This window comes from Polistes canadensis, unplaced genomic scaffold, assembly GCF_001313835.1.
Source record: "Polistes canadensis isolate GaletaPanama2010 unplaced genomic scaffold, ASM131383v1 scaffold_383, whole genome shotgun sequence".
NCBI classification, from domain to species: Eukaryota; Metazoa; Arthropoda; class Insecta; order Hymenoptera; family Vespidae; genus Polistes; species Polistes canadensis.
Window position 1 is genome coordinate 63,982 of NW_014569930.1, and position 14,727 is coordinate 78,708.

General features: G+C 25.6%; 4 protein-coding genes across 7 annotated transcripts; 2 read left to right on the plus strand and 2 right to left on the minus strand.

Annotated features, from left to right (window-relative positions):
- Positions 1-3,677: 3,677 nt before the first annotated feature.
- On the plus strand, positions 3,678-6,148 carry LOC106792143 (probable cysteine--tRNA ligase, mitochondrial). Of its 2 annotated transcripts, none has more exons than XM_014758338.1 (8): positions 3,678-4,110; positions 4,197-4,492; positions 4,576-4,774; positions 4,882-5,147; positions 5,236-5,372; positions 5,458-5,580; positions 5,670-5,927; positions 6,008-6,148. In XM_014758338.1, exons 1-8 carry the CDS (start codon positions 3,866-3,868, stop codon positions 6,050-6,052), a joined length of 1,569 nt encoding a protein of 522 aa, XP_014613824.1. In that variant the 5' UTR covers positions 3,678-3,865; the 3' UTR covers positions 6,053-6,148. The 2 variants fall into 2 exon arrangements, with proteins under 2 accessions (XP_014613824.1, XP_014613825.1); XM_014758339.1 differs by lacking the exon at positions 3,678-4,110 and having other exon boundaries at positions 4,239-4,330; positions 4,413-4,492.
- Positions 6,108-7,652, minus strand: LOC106792146 (ribosome production factor 2 homolog). Its single transcript, XM_014758344.1, has 5 exons — positions 7,443-7,652; positions 7,221-7,353; positions 6,708-7,147; positions 6,479-6,623; positions 6,108-6,359 (listed from the first exon to the last, which is right to left on the minus strand). Exons 1-5 carry the CDS (start codon positions 7,463-7,465, stop codon positions 6,141-6,143), a joined length of 960 nt encoding a protein of 319 aa, XP_014613830.1. The 5' UTR covers positions 7,466-7,652; the 3' UTR covers positions 6,108-6,140.
- Positions 7,653-8,017: 365 nt separating this feature from the next.
- Positions 8,018-10,138, plus strand: LOC106792145 (magnesium transporter NIPA2). 3 transcript variants are annotated; one of them, XM_014758341.1, is made up of 5 exons: positions 8,018-8,109; positions 8,183-8,453; positions 8,665-8,787; positions 8,865-9,015; positions 9,079-10,138. In XM_014758341.1, exons 3-5 carry the CDS (start codon positions 8,759-8,761, stop codon positions 9,808-9,810), a joined length of 912 nt encoding a protein of 303 aa, XP_014613827.1. In that variant the 5' UTR covers positions 8,018-8,109; positions 8,183-8,453; positions 8,665-8,758; the 3' UTR covers positions 9,811-10,138. The 3 variants fall into 3 exon arrangements, with proteins under 3 accessions (XP_014613827.1, XP_014613828.1, XP_014613826.1); XM_014758340.1 differs by having other exon boundaries at positions 8,021-8,109; positions 8,183-8,552; positions 8,873-9,015; XM_014758342.1 differs by lacking the exon at positions 8,183-8,453 and having other exon boundaries at positions 8,019-8,109.
- Positions 10,139-10,143: 5 nt separating this feature from the next.
- Positions 10,144-14,623, minus strand: LOC106792142. The gene is made up of 9 exons (XM_014758337.1): positions 13,416-14,623; positions 12,948-13,309; positions 12,524-12,871; positions 12,170-12,440; positions 11,658-12,076; positions 11,259-11,480; positions 10,686-11,158; positions 10,410-10,521; positions 10,144-10,325 (listed from the first exon to the last, which is right to left on the minus strand). Exons 1-9 carry the CDS (start codon positions 14,071-14,073, stop codon positions 10,170-10,172), a joined length of 3,021 nt encoding a protein of 1,006 aa, XP_014613823.1. The 5' UTR covers positions 14,074-14,623; the 3' UTR covers positions 10,144-10,169.
- Positions 14,624-14,727: the final 104 nt, after the last annotated feature.

The window sequence follows — 14,727 nt, forward strand, 5'->3', positions numbered from 1 at the left end:
TGTCATTATCCTTTATACCATACAGGTGAATCATTAAATTAATATATAATACTTTATTGACATTATACCACATATGACAAATTGTATTAAATGTTAAATCATTTTCTATTATGATAAATATAAAATATCAAAATCATTGAGAGATAATTTTGTCAAGGCCAATATTATTATTATTATGAATAAAATCACGAATCTAAGATATATATATATATATATATAAGAGTAAATATACTCAAGTGTTAATACCTTCAATATATTTTATCTTATAAAAAAATGTGTTTCGTACAAATTGTTATTAACAACTTTTCCACATGATTAATCCAAATTGTATTTACAAGAAGAAGAGAAAAAAACAATAATTAAAAAATACTTCGAAATGATACCGAACAAATAATAATAATAACGTTGAAAGATATAAATTTAACGTTGGACGACATAAAAAAGAAAAAAAAAAAGAAAAAAAAGAAATGAAATAAAATGACAAGAAAAAATTATTGAAAAAAAAGTTACAATTATTATTATCGTTTCCCATAAATCAATCCACCATAATACGATTTGATTATTGATCATTTAATCGTAATAAAATGGTTTGATTTGTTTTTTTGTAATTATTTTTTTTTTCCTTTTTTTTTTTTTTCTTTTTCTTTTTTTCAGTAGTACGATAGAGAACAATAATATATCAGGAGCGCACACATTATGCATCTACGGTCGGCCCTGGCTTTTAAGTTGATTGTATGACGTCGTCAAGTGAGTAATGCTTGCAATTCGAGTGATGCTTGTAAAATATTCGATTCAGTTCTATAACAGTTCTGTTGTGTTGCAAGATTTAGACGACGGTGTATCCGATCTTTCCTATCTTCTATCTTACTACCACCTTTAATTGCATACAACCATATGCTGTGCAATGTATGATTAAACACTCCCATAACACGTTTTATATTAAACAACGAAGATTTTTGTATAATTAAGTAATACATTTATTTGATATTTTCTATCAACGAGAGAAAAACAAACAAAATACAAGAAATAACAAATTCTATTCTCTGATCAATGCCGATTATTATTGCACACATCAAATGGGGAATATTTATTATTAATATATATTTTTTTTATATATATACTTTTTCATATATATTTTTATTAATATTATATATTTATATAATATATTTTATAATATATTAATATTATTAATATAAAAAAAAACCTTTTACACAACACATACAACAATTAATCGAATACAATTGCTTGTTTTTTTTTTTTTATATACACAAATATTAATCCAATTATAAGATTAATTTAATTAGAGTATTATTCAAATAAAAAATACAAAAATGAAAGAATGTTTGTTTTGTTTTGTTTTTTTGTCTCTCCAATTGTTTCAACATTATTCGAATGATGATGGTCATATATGTGGAGGACAGATTGATGTTAATATTTAATTATATACAACCATAAGATAGGGAAGTTAAGTATTATATTTCGGTAATTTGATCGTTATTTTGAAAAGGATAATAAATGAAAATTAAACAACACGAAAATGATCGTAAACTAAGCTACCATCCTCTTCCATTGTATGGACACCACACTATGGTGGCCCTAACAGGATACACGATGCTTCTAGGTCAGACCGTTTTGTTATTTATTGTTAGTTATATTTAATGACAATTCACTGTTTTCGCTGTCTATTAAACGTTGGATGTTATGCGTTCGGTCACGTAACTCATTGTTTTTTATCCGAAATTTAACTTAAAATAAATCAAAGGTTTATATATGTTAGAGTGTGAAAGATTGAAATTAGAGAATGTCAAGATTCCCATAGTCACCTGGTGTACGTAAGAAATATTAATGTGTTAGAATAAAAACTCAAAATATTCGGTCTTTAACAGACGTATTTGATATCTGCGAATCTTGACATTCTCCAATTTCGATCTTTCATTGATAACTTATTAAATATTTGTTTTACAAATTCCTGATACCAGGGACTACAATCATAAGACATCCAAATGTATAATTAAGATACAATAACTATTGAAGAAAAATCGTATTATCTTTTTTAATTTAATTATTATAAATTATATCTGAAAAAAAATCACACAGATCTACATTTAAGAAATGTTATAGAAATCTTCTGTAAGAGATTGAGAAATTAATATTATAGAATTATATTTCAATTAAATGAGAAATATTTTATCGAAATTATTTCTATTTTACAAGGAAAATAAACACACACAATTCCTAAAGAAAAATCCAAACAGGTGAACGGAATAATGTGCAACGCGTGGTGTGTTAAGGTAAATTATATTCTCTTGTTACCAATTTTGAATGCATAAATATACGTTCGTAAAAAAGTATAGTAAGTAGCTGCGATAGCTCAGTGATTAGTGCAGTTACCTTGAAAATGGAATACGGTGTTTCGAAAATAAAAAGAATTTTTTTTTTTAAATTAAATTACACATCCCTTCTAATATTTGTATATGGTATATGTACGGTGAGGGGGGTGTCTACGAAATAGTAGCCAAAGTACACCAGTGTTTTTCGCTAATTATTATGGGGTAAAGTGTAATACTTAATATCTCGTGACGATAGATAGTAAATTTAGATTATTATAGATGCTTATCGTTCTATCTCATTATAATATTTTTAAATCGTTTGATAAATATTCTTAAACGTTATTAAATAAATTAATTAAATTACTCTTCTTATGTAATAGATTTCATTCACGAGACATTGTTAACTTATACAGAAGGTTGATCAAAACTATTGATAAAACAATATCATGTACTTCATCTTAATATTGATTTTGACAAAAGATATGACAGATTAAGATTAATACAATTTTTAAAATCCGAACTTAATTTGGATTTTGTTTTTGGTAGAACACTGGGGAAAACTAGGTATGGTATAACCATTGATGCGGTGCTTTCACGATTCGTAAACTAACGTTCATGTGTCGTATTTTAGTTACCATAAACCTCTTGTCACAATGATTAATAATAACGACACTATTGATCTAATTAATATTCAAAATGATAGTAATAGTTAAGATAATAATAATAATATAAATAAATCAACCTTCCTATAACAATGTATTTATGTAGGATATATTTAATTTGCCGAGTAGCCATATAAAATGTGAATAGAATAAAAATACATACATTTTTTTAAGGATTTTAATGAATGCGGATTATTTATCCTCTTTTTCTGTACCTGTTCAGAGATATCATTCTTAAAGAGTAACCCCTTTAATTAATAATTAAAACAAAATATAAATAATAGATTTCTTATTGTTGTTTGTTTTTAAATGTATATAAAATTTAATTAAACATTCATTTTGTGTCCACTACTTGTTATTAAAAGTTACTAGGAAATAAGAAAGTTTCAAATATATTGAAATTCTAGTAACATAGCTAAGCCGATATTGGTAATAGTAGTGCTCTACCTTTATCTTACCGGCTGAGATTTGATGGTAAGTTACCATCAGATCCCCAGTCGGTAAGTTCGGACGGTAAGTTACCATCAGATCCCCAGTCGGTAATTTCGGATGGTAATTTACCATCAGATCTCGGTCGGTAATTTTGGATGGTAACTTACCATCGGAACTCGACCGGTAAGTTACCATCAAATCTCGGCCGGTAAGATAAAAGTAGAGCACTACTATTACCAATATCGGCTTAGCTATGTTACTAGAATTTCAATATATCTGAAACTTTCTTATTTTCTAGTAACTTTTAATAGTAATTTACACAAACTGAATGTGTAATTAAATTCTATATACATTTAAAAACAAACAACAATTAGAAATCTATTATTGATATTTTGTTTTAATTATTATCTTTTTTTTTCTTACAATCTAGAGTTATTAATAATGTATTTAACACCAAGAAGAATATATTACAATCTTCTAAAACAATGTCAATGTTTTGTGACTACTTCAGCTACACAAGAAAAGAAATTTAAATGGATAGAACCGATGGGAGTAGATACCGGTATTAAATTATACAACCCAATTACAAAGACTAATGTTGCTTTAATATTAAGAAAAGAAGGTTTCTTAACGTGGTATATGTGCGGTCCAACAGTTTATGATTCTGCTCATATTGGACATGCAATGTAATATAACTTACTTTAATTATAAATGTATAACATTGATTATATTACTTCGTGTATATATATTAATATAATATTATTTTCTTTAGCACATACGTCAGATCTGACATTTTACGACGAATTCTATCAGAATATTTCAATATTCATACAATAATGATAATGGGTATTACCGATATTGATGATAAAATAATAAAACGAGCAGCAGAAAAAGGAATAGATTTTTGTGAATTATCTAAATTTTATGAAAATGAATTTTTTAACGATATGGAAATATTAAATGTTACAATGCCATATTTAATTTGTAGAGTTACCGAATATATACCTCAAATAATGAAGTTCATTGCTAATATTTTAGAAAAAAATGGGGCTTATATTGCAAAAGATGGTAAAGCCTTTATTTCTTTTTTCTTTTTATAATTTATTGCATATTTATATAATGCTTATTACATAATATTATATGTCATATAGGATCTGTATATTTTGATACCAAATCATATAATAAATATGGAAAATTAATAATTCCATTTGCGGATTCTAATCACTCGGATAAAAGATCGTCATTAGATTTTGCTTTATGGAAAGCAGCAAAAGATAAAGAACCGTATTGGGAATCCCCATGGGGTCGTGGAAGACCAGGATGGCATATAGAATGTAGCGTTATGGCAAGGTAATATTTGTGTTTCTACACAATTTTAACAAAATTTTATTTTGAACAAAAAAAAAGCAATAAAATTACAAATAAATAACTATGATCTTATTGTTAATTATTACTAGTGCAGTATTTGGAAAAACAATAGATATCCATAGTGGTGGAATTGATTTGATGTTTCCACATCATGAAAATGAAGAAGCACAATCATGTTGCTATCATAATGTAGAACAATGGGTAAATTATTGGTTACATTGTGGACACTTATGTTTAAAAGATAATATTAAAATGTCTAAAAGTTTAAAAAATACCATTAGCATAAAGAAATTTCTTGAAAGATACACAGCTAATGATTTAAGAATGTTATGTTTACTTTCTCATTATAGGAATGGTATGCATTTGTAAATTATTTTATTATAATTATTTTAATTTCATTATCTTATGCGTGTTGCACTTATTTCCTTTTTTTTTTCTTATAGATATTATATATTCGGATGATGTGATCGATCATGCTGTAAGTGTGATGAATAAGATAGAAAATTTTATTAGCGAATGTAATAATTATTTGACTGATAAAATAAATACCGGTAATGTAGATGAATCTACTTTGATTCATGTGAGTATAAATGTTTAATATGGGAGAAAGAAAAAAGAAATGGAAATATTACGTTTCTTTTAATGTATAAATTGTATTTTTATAGAACTTACACGAAACCAAAAGTATGGTACATATGGCTCTAAAAAATGATTTCCATACTGCACAAGCAATACGTGCAATTTTAAATCTAGTTGATATAAGTAATAAAATGCTTTCTCAAAATAATGTAAGCATTAGAAGATATTTTATTTTCTAAGAATATATACACAAGTGATATATTGTATAATGAATTATAAAATTCTTTTTTTATTATAGAGTACTTATAATAACAAAGGTAAAACTGCAATAGCTGCAGTTTCTGTATACATTTCAAATATACTTTCCATTTTTGGATTTACACAATCTAAATCTACAGTAGAAAATCGTCTATCCGAAGATATTGTTAAATATTTTGTTGAATTTAGAAATATTGTTAGAAATAGAATATTGGAACAAAAACAAAAAGACGAAGTTTTATTGCATGCATGCGACACAGCAAGAAAAAATTTATCCACTTGTGGAATTACTGTGAAGGTATAAAAATGACCATATAAAAAAAGAAAATTATTAATCACGATATTTTTTATTTATATGTAAATTATTCATATTTATAGGATCGTAAGGGTGTGTCTACGTGGGATTATCACAAAGTGACTTAAAATAAACACGACATTATTTAAGAATGGAAAAAAGGAAACTCTATTTAATTTTATTAAAATATATTTAAAAAGAATGATAAAGCATATATTATGACGCTATTTCATTTTCTGTATTTTTTAACTTTTTACTATTATTCTCATTATCGTCCAAACTTTTCCTTTTATTACTTTCTTTCTTTTCTGCTAATGTTTTCTTAAGACCTTTCAATTTTCTTGTTTGTATTTTATTAATATTCTGTGCACCGACGTGAATACGACCAAAAGTAGTTCCAAGAGCATTAGTAGAAATATTCTTCTTTTTCTTTACCTACAAATATAAATTTGTAATTATAATAATATAATTGAAATATGTAATTATTACAAGTATAGACATTACTTGTTGCTACGAGTAATCAGAAAAAAAAGAAATAGTAAAATTATTGTTACCTTAAGGTCTTTCGGTTTCTTACAAGCCTTATTAAAATGATCAGCAGAAGCTAATTTAGTACGTCTACACGAAAAATCAATAGACGGACCAATTTCTTCCAACTCAATACGTGGAATTCTAGTATTTGATTTTTTTAAAAGTATCCTAATACAATAAACGATACATTAAAAAAAAATTCTAATAAAAATAATGATGTGTGAATCATAAATTTGTGAATATTTGTTTCACCTGTAACTTCGTAGATATATCTTGTTCTCGTCAGCAGTAAAACTCAATACATGTTCTAATCCTTGCAATCTGATTTTTTGAACTATTTCTCGTTGGAACATATCAACAAACAGATTTTTAATTCTAATATATTGCTGATTATTCTCAAAAAGTTCACCATTAAAAATTAATATAGGCTTCATTCCTACTGAAATTTTAGGAACTTTATATTCCTTTAAACCTTTATAATTTTCTATACCAAACTCCACCATGTCTAATAACGTGTGTTCGTACATTCTACCAAATACAAGATTATGCGGACGTTTTTTATTGTGTGAACCAAATATAAAAAGTGGTGCATCTAACTTTATTGAAAATTTCTCAATAGTTGTTGCATCTTCGAATGGAAGTATGTCATTCTTTTTTTGCATCATTTGTACGTCAGGTTTTTTGAGATCATACTAGAGAAATATTTTTTATATTAATTTTATGAGATATTATATATATATATATAAAACATTGTTATAAACTTACCAAATCTTTCATACAATCATTAACGATTTGAGAAGTATTTCTACCTTTAATACAAAAAGCTTGTTTAGCATCTTCAATTAATTTCGGTTCTTTTTTTACGAGTGCTTTTTTCCCCCTATGAGTAGAAGGCTTACTAAAAAAAAATAAATGCAATAATAATTTATTTTCAAATTATTTATAAACAATACATTATTATAATCGTAACAAATAGAATGTACTTACACAACTCGAGCTATTACCGACATTGTGAAGCGTATTTTAATATTAATGAACTATAAGTCAAATGTTTATAACAGTATAAAACTAATTATAATATGATTTAATTATAAACAAACTTGTATTAAGATTCTATTACGAAAACACATGTTTGTCGTACATAACCTTAAATAAATCTTTACTTGCATTCAGTCAGCTGAATGTATCATGATGACGTGATCTAGGAATTTTAAGATTAGAATACCCTATAGGTGAACACTGTAAATTTAAAAAACGCATACTGCATCCTCTCTTCTGGTGTTAATTATAATTTACAAATAATTACATGATTTGAAAAATAGATTTGCATAATAAAAGATCAATAGAATTCTATCTTTCTTTTAAATATTGTATATCAATCGAATATAAAATATGGTATAGAATATCAGTGAAAATAATCCTCATAGGAAAATAAGAATTTCATTATTGGAATAAAGTAAAAATCCCTATTTTACTTGTGCAACTGCACATGCATACGTGTAATTAATACATGCGTCTATTGTTTAATTTAATGCTCGTACATTTCAGTACACAGGTTTTTATACACGTATCTATATGATATGTAAATTAAAAAGATAATTTATTCCTAATTGATTAAACCCAACTGTAACCATTTTTTCAAACCATAATACATGTGAAAAAATTATGCAATAATGTTTTATATTATTGCTACCCTATGTGAAATTAATTGAAATCTTTTTTTACAGTACGAATATATATGAACATAAACCAAATCTTAAATAGATATGCATATTTCTATTATGCTATGGATGATAAATATTGTTATCTACATTTAATAATGTCAGTTATGTAGTTAATGATTTTATTTAATCTCAACCGATACCGACATCGCAATAAATACATTTTTGTCAATTTGTTAATTAATTGTTACTTAAAATTTGTATAAAATATAAGTATACAAGTTATTATTTTTACACTGTTATTTAAGGAAGTTTGAATTGACAAGTAGTGTCTCGAGTATGTATACGTCTACCGAAGTTGTAATTAATAAATCTGATAATATTACGGATTTTTACATCGGTTTAGGATTAGCCGTTACTTCTAGTGTTTTTATAGGTTAAACATTTATTTATTTAATATATATGATTAATACATGCAAATGTAGAAGAAAATATATATATATATATTTCTTTATTGCAAATCATACAAAGTTATATATTTGTTGTAGGTGCAAGTTTTATCATTAAAAAAATAGCTTTAATTCGACTTCAGAGATTTGGTGGATTACGTGCTTCTTCTGGTGGTTATGGGTACCTTAAAGAATGGATATGGTGGGCCGGTTTGATTTCAAGTAACTATCTTTTTATTGAAATCTAAAATAAGAAAGATCTTATTTCTAAGTATTTCATTTGTTAAATATACTTTGAGTATAACAGTGGGCATAGGAGAAGCCGCCAATTTTACAGCGTATGCATTTGCCCCTGCCTCCTTGGTTACACCCTTAGGTGCTCTAAGTGTTTTAGTGTCTGCAATTTTAGCATCAAAATGTCTTAATGAAAAACTTAATTTGCTGGGAAAGGTAAGGAAATCTAATAAGGAAAAGTAATGTGAATTATATATTAAATATAATATTTTTGTATAGATTGGATGTTTCTTATGCATTCTTGGCTCAACAGTAATAATACTTCATTCACCAAAAGAAGAAGAAGTTAATAGTTTAGATGAACTTCTTGACAAAATTAAAGCACCAGGTTTTATTAGTTACGTTTTTATTGTAATATTATGTTGTTTGTTTATAATATTTTATTTTGGTCCTGCTTATGGAAATCAGAATGTAATTGTTTATATACTTTTATGTTCATCGATAGGTTCATTGACAGTAATGAGTTGTAAAGGGATAGGATTAGCATTGAAAGAAACTATGTCATTTTCAGGCGCATTTTCCAATTTCTTGACATGGCTATTTTTATTAAGTATTATCTGTTGCATTACATTGCAAATGAATTATTTAAATAAATCATTGGATTTATTTGATACTACTATTGTTATGCCAATCTATTATGTATGTTTTACAACATTGGTTATAGTAGCATCAGCGATACTGTTCAGAGAATGGCAGAATATAAGAAGTGAGGATATTGTAGGATCTTTTTGTGGTTTTTTTACGACCATAGTAGCAATATTTTTGCTTAATGCTTTTAAAATGATGGATATTAGTTACAATAACATTAGGCACATTTTAAGGCCGAAAAAAGAATTAGTTGTTGTCAACTCAAATTTGCATTGGAATATAAGAGATACAGAACGGTTAATATCCAGAAATATTAATACAGATCATTTTTATGGATCATCAGATATTAGCAGAACTGTATAATGTAATAAGTAAATATATACCAATAATAAAAATAAGCAAAGACAAATTTATACTATATTTAAAATTATAAATACAAAATAGTTTATTTTTTAGTTAAAATATTTTATAAGACGACTACTACCTATTTATCAGTATTTTTTAATAGCTCACATATTCATAATTATTTTTAGTAATCGATGAAAGTATATATAATAAGTCGTATGGCAGTTGTAATTAAAAAATATCATTGTATATAACACAGTACAAACGAAGATCTAGTCTAATGAAAATATTTATTATATTCTTGCAATAATATAATATTATTTACCTTAATAGGTAAAAAAATCAATAAAATATTTACATTCATTTCATTTATTATTTTATATCTTTCCAAGAAATTTATGAAATTTATTATAGTTATCAAATTGAGTTTTGAAAATTTCTTGTAGATTCGATGGAAGTGTACGTGATAATAAGGCAATACCATGTTGATCGCAGATACTGAGTAACGTAGCTATTGTATTTTCCAAAGAAATCTGTAAAATAGTTATAAAAATCTTATAAAATTTGAAACAGTTATATATATAATTTATCTAACAAAAGTATTTATACGAAATTACTTTTACAAAAGGTTTTAATCCTCCTTCTGACAGTAATTGGACCAAATCAGCTATGACATATGGACTTAAACGCATTAGGTCCTTTTTATGTTTTACCAAACACGTTGTAAATCTATAAAATGATATTTCTTTAAAATATAAATTTGTGAAAAAAGAATATTAATGATCACGTATAACAGAAAATATATATAGGTAGTTCTTGCTTTGATTAATTATATATATAGATAGTTCTTAAAATAAGAACAACCTATACTTCATAATATATTATATACTTACTTTTCAATATCAAGTAAGAGACATCGACAAAAATGATCTTGAACTTTATCAACAATTTTAGATAATTGAATGATAATAGTAATTAAACGTCTAAATAAACTTAGCAATACTGGTAATCTATCTACTATTATGTCCATTTTAGCTTTAATTAAAATTCCACATAATATTAAAACATTGTTGCATATTGAAAGATTTCTTTTTTCTAAGGCTTGTAAAGCAATACTCATACTAAGATCGATAATATTATCAGATATATATAAATGTTTAGAAATGATTATATTCTGAAGTGATTCTAATAATCTTGGCCAATGTTGTTCTGATACGTTTATAATTTGTATGTTTTTAAACAAGTTTTCAATTGTTGTTGTACGGAGATTATTACGTTGAGCTGACATATCTGATTTCAATACAGCATTCCAAACACTAAACGTATTTTCTAACTTGTTACTATCGGATTTAGGTAATTCTTCTATCTGTTATAAAATATAATTACAAATTATTCAAAATGTGAACATAGTTTTAACTATATAAATAAATATTTATTAATACGTATATATGTGTATTTTAAATTACCATTAGAGCTTGCATCAAATATAGAGTTTTTTTGAATTGTCCAACTTCGGTAGATTCTATCAAAGGTAGAAGTAAATCCTCACAAGGATAATCTAACATTATAGACCATATTTGTGTTCTAATTTCTTGAGAAATTTGAAATTCTTTATAATTTCGAAAAATTACGGCAGCTAATTGTAATCCTGCTTCTAATAACTCATTAGAATGTGGTTCTTGCTTAGACTATATAAATAAAGAGATATATTATTATATTATTCCAAATATTGTGTGTGTGTTGTCAATAATTAATCTTTGTAAAATACAAAGTCGGTACTCTCACCATTGTTTTTAAATAAATTAAAGCGAATTACACACATTACTATAATAAATCATAAATTATTATTATATATATACACTTACCATAAATATTTTATGTAATGTAGACTCTATACATTCGTTTAAAGTATTCTCGGTTTCCTTATTTAAGGCATTCATTTTTAATATCAATGTCAAACACTTTACATCGTAAGGAAGTTCAATATTTGTTGGTAATGTGTTAAATAATTTCTTAGATAATTTTTGTTCTGCTTTTTTAAAAATAGATTTCTGATCGGCATCTAATTTCTGTCTTACATTTTCTATGCATTGTAAAAGAATATACATAGTTTCCTTATTAATAGAAGATGAATTTATTAATGTTTTTAAAATCTCATAAGATTTAATATTTCGTAATGATTGTTCTAAAGCTTTTGAAAAAGCTTTAAATTGAGATAGTTGATGTATTACTGATACGGGATCTATATATTGTAAAATATCAAGACCAGTTGTTTGAAAAAGTTCTGTAAATTAATAAAAATAAATGATTATATAAAATAACAATTAAAAAGATCATCTTTTTTATAATTTATGTAAGTATTTAAATTAAAACTTACTAAGAAATATTTTGTTGCATAAAATTGTTATATCTTCGCTTTTCGTGCATTCTTTGTTGACAGTAAATATAATCATAAGTAATAAAGCTCTAACATTAGATTTAAAAAATGCTATTGGCATATGAACTATAATATCTAAATATAATTTAATTTTAGCAATTTCTGTATTTTTCATTTGTTCCCATTTAGATTTAAGTATTTCTACTTTTACAGTTTCTAAAATCCTTTTTATTTTCTTTTTTCCAAAAACTTCCGCAGACAGTACTACTTTCTGAAAAATATTTGTAAAATAATGTATTAATAATGAATAATATTAGAATGCATTAGAAAAAAATATTTTCTTGATTTACGTACTGTGTCTATATGCTGCGAAATAGATTTAGTTACTCCTTTCTTTGGTATTGTTCCCATTTGTATAAGAATATGGCATAAAAGATATATTAAAAATCGTTTGTTTTCTTGCAAATAATCATTCCTTATTACTTCCATCCATTCACAAAAATTACATTCATTGAACGTCATATAAGTTACAAGTAATGAAACTAATTCAGAAAGTTCTTTATTATCTAATAATAAAATTAATTCTGAGTTAGATTTCAATATGAAACTCCAAAAATATTTCAAACCGTTTATTAAATTATCTAATTTGATGGGAAAATCAACTCTGATATAATATTTAATGCGGTGTATTATAAGCTTGTTCTGAAATAATATAATAATATTTTTAATTTAAATAAATGTGATTAAGGAATACATAGGGAATAGTTATTATAAATACCATATTATTTATGCATTCCTCTTCACCGAAATTAGTTATTCTTTGAATCAGTTGTTGCCAGTGATCTTCCGAAATAGGAAATACTAATTCATTGTTCTGAATATTTGGTAAATAATATTTTATCATATTTTGTATTTCGCTCCATGACAATATAACAGATAATAAAATAGCAATAATATTAGCATTATGATTTACATGTAAAGCTTTTTTTATTAAAACAGATAGATATTTTCCTAATTCATTTAAAACATTTATGAATTCTTGTTGATAAGCTGAAGTCGATGTATTCCCAATGATACACACATTGTTTAAAAATCCAATTAATAATTCTGTTACCACTTTCAACAATACTGTACTTTTACCTACAAGATATTAAACGAATTAATATATATTATAATTCAATTGTTTTTTTTCAATTTGAAAATGGGATCATGAAATATTTATAAACATTTTTATTTTGTTACTAACCAGTTGTATTACATTTCAATGATTCCAGGCAATGTCTGTTTAAATTATCTATCAAAATTTTGAATATTGTCAGAACATGCGAGTTTGTGAACGTAGAGACCGATTTGGTAAATTTATTTTTAAATTCAAGCGGAAAATATGATTTTGTCAATAAATCAGATTCTTCTAATTCATTTTCAATAGCAACGACTTCTTCCAACGTTGTCAAAAGTTGTGAAATTAATTTATGTTCTTGTTTTAATAAAATGCTGGCATCCAAAATACCAATGAACAGTTCATTACTTTCTATCGTTGGTTCTTGTAAATACAATTTATATAGAATATTATCAATTTTCTTTTCAACGATGATAGGATAAAAATATGTTATCTTTGTAAGCAACTTATAATCAACAGGTGTCAATATTTTCACTAATAAAATATCATCTACAATTTGTTGAAAGAATTCCAACAAAGTAACATCGTCAATTTTATTTTCAAAATTAAATGGTGTATCATTAAAGTTATCAAAAAAAGATATAAGTATTTCTTTCTTATACTTTCCAGCAGAGGTTATCAATTTTCTAAATGTACTATCTAATGTAGCAGTATCCGATTTACAAGATCTAACAGCTTCACGAAAAGCACATGTAAATGTATCTAAATTATTTTGAAGATCCATTATTTATGTGTATTATCTATTAATACTAAAAACAATTCAAATAATATAATTTTATTTCTGTTCCATTTATTTTGTCTTGTGCGTCCTGTTTATTTTTCACAAATTATTTTTAATGCATTTATATCCTATTAATATCAATTGCTCGGTACTATCCTTATGTGCATAATCGATCAAAGAACACGTGGGATTCAAACTACGCGTATAAATACGAAGCGCCTCGAAAATACACGATTTGCACACTACCGAGCACGAGACGATGTAAACACTGCGACTGCATTTCTATAACTGAGCAACACGCAGAAGCAAACGACACAACAGCGCCCTCTTTACTGAACGAGCACGCGGGAAAATTCAAGCGCAGCAACTGCATCCGTGTGCAGATAATTTTTCAAATAAAATAAGTAATTTCCATTCAAGTGGTTATAATTTCTGTACAAGTACATATCGATCAATGATTTCTTTATATTAATTTTAATATTAACATTTTTCTTATTAAAGATGCCATTGCTAAAAATTTCATGCATCTTTTTTTATTGTGCAAACTTTGCATAATAATCATTGTAATATTAAATTTTCTATTCTTGTTATTATTAAATCACAAATCACTTCCAAATCAAGCAATCATATATTAGATAATTAAATTACAAATGAAAA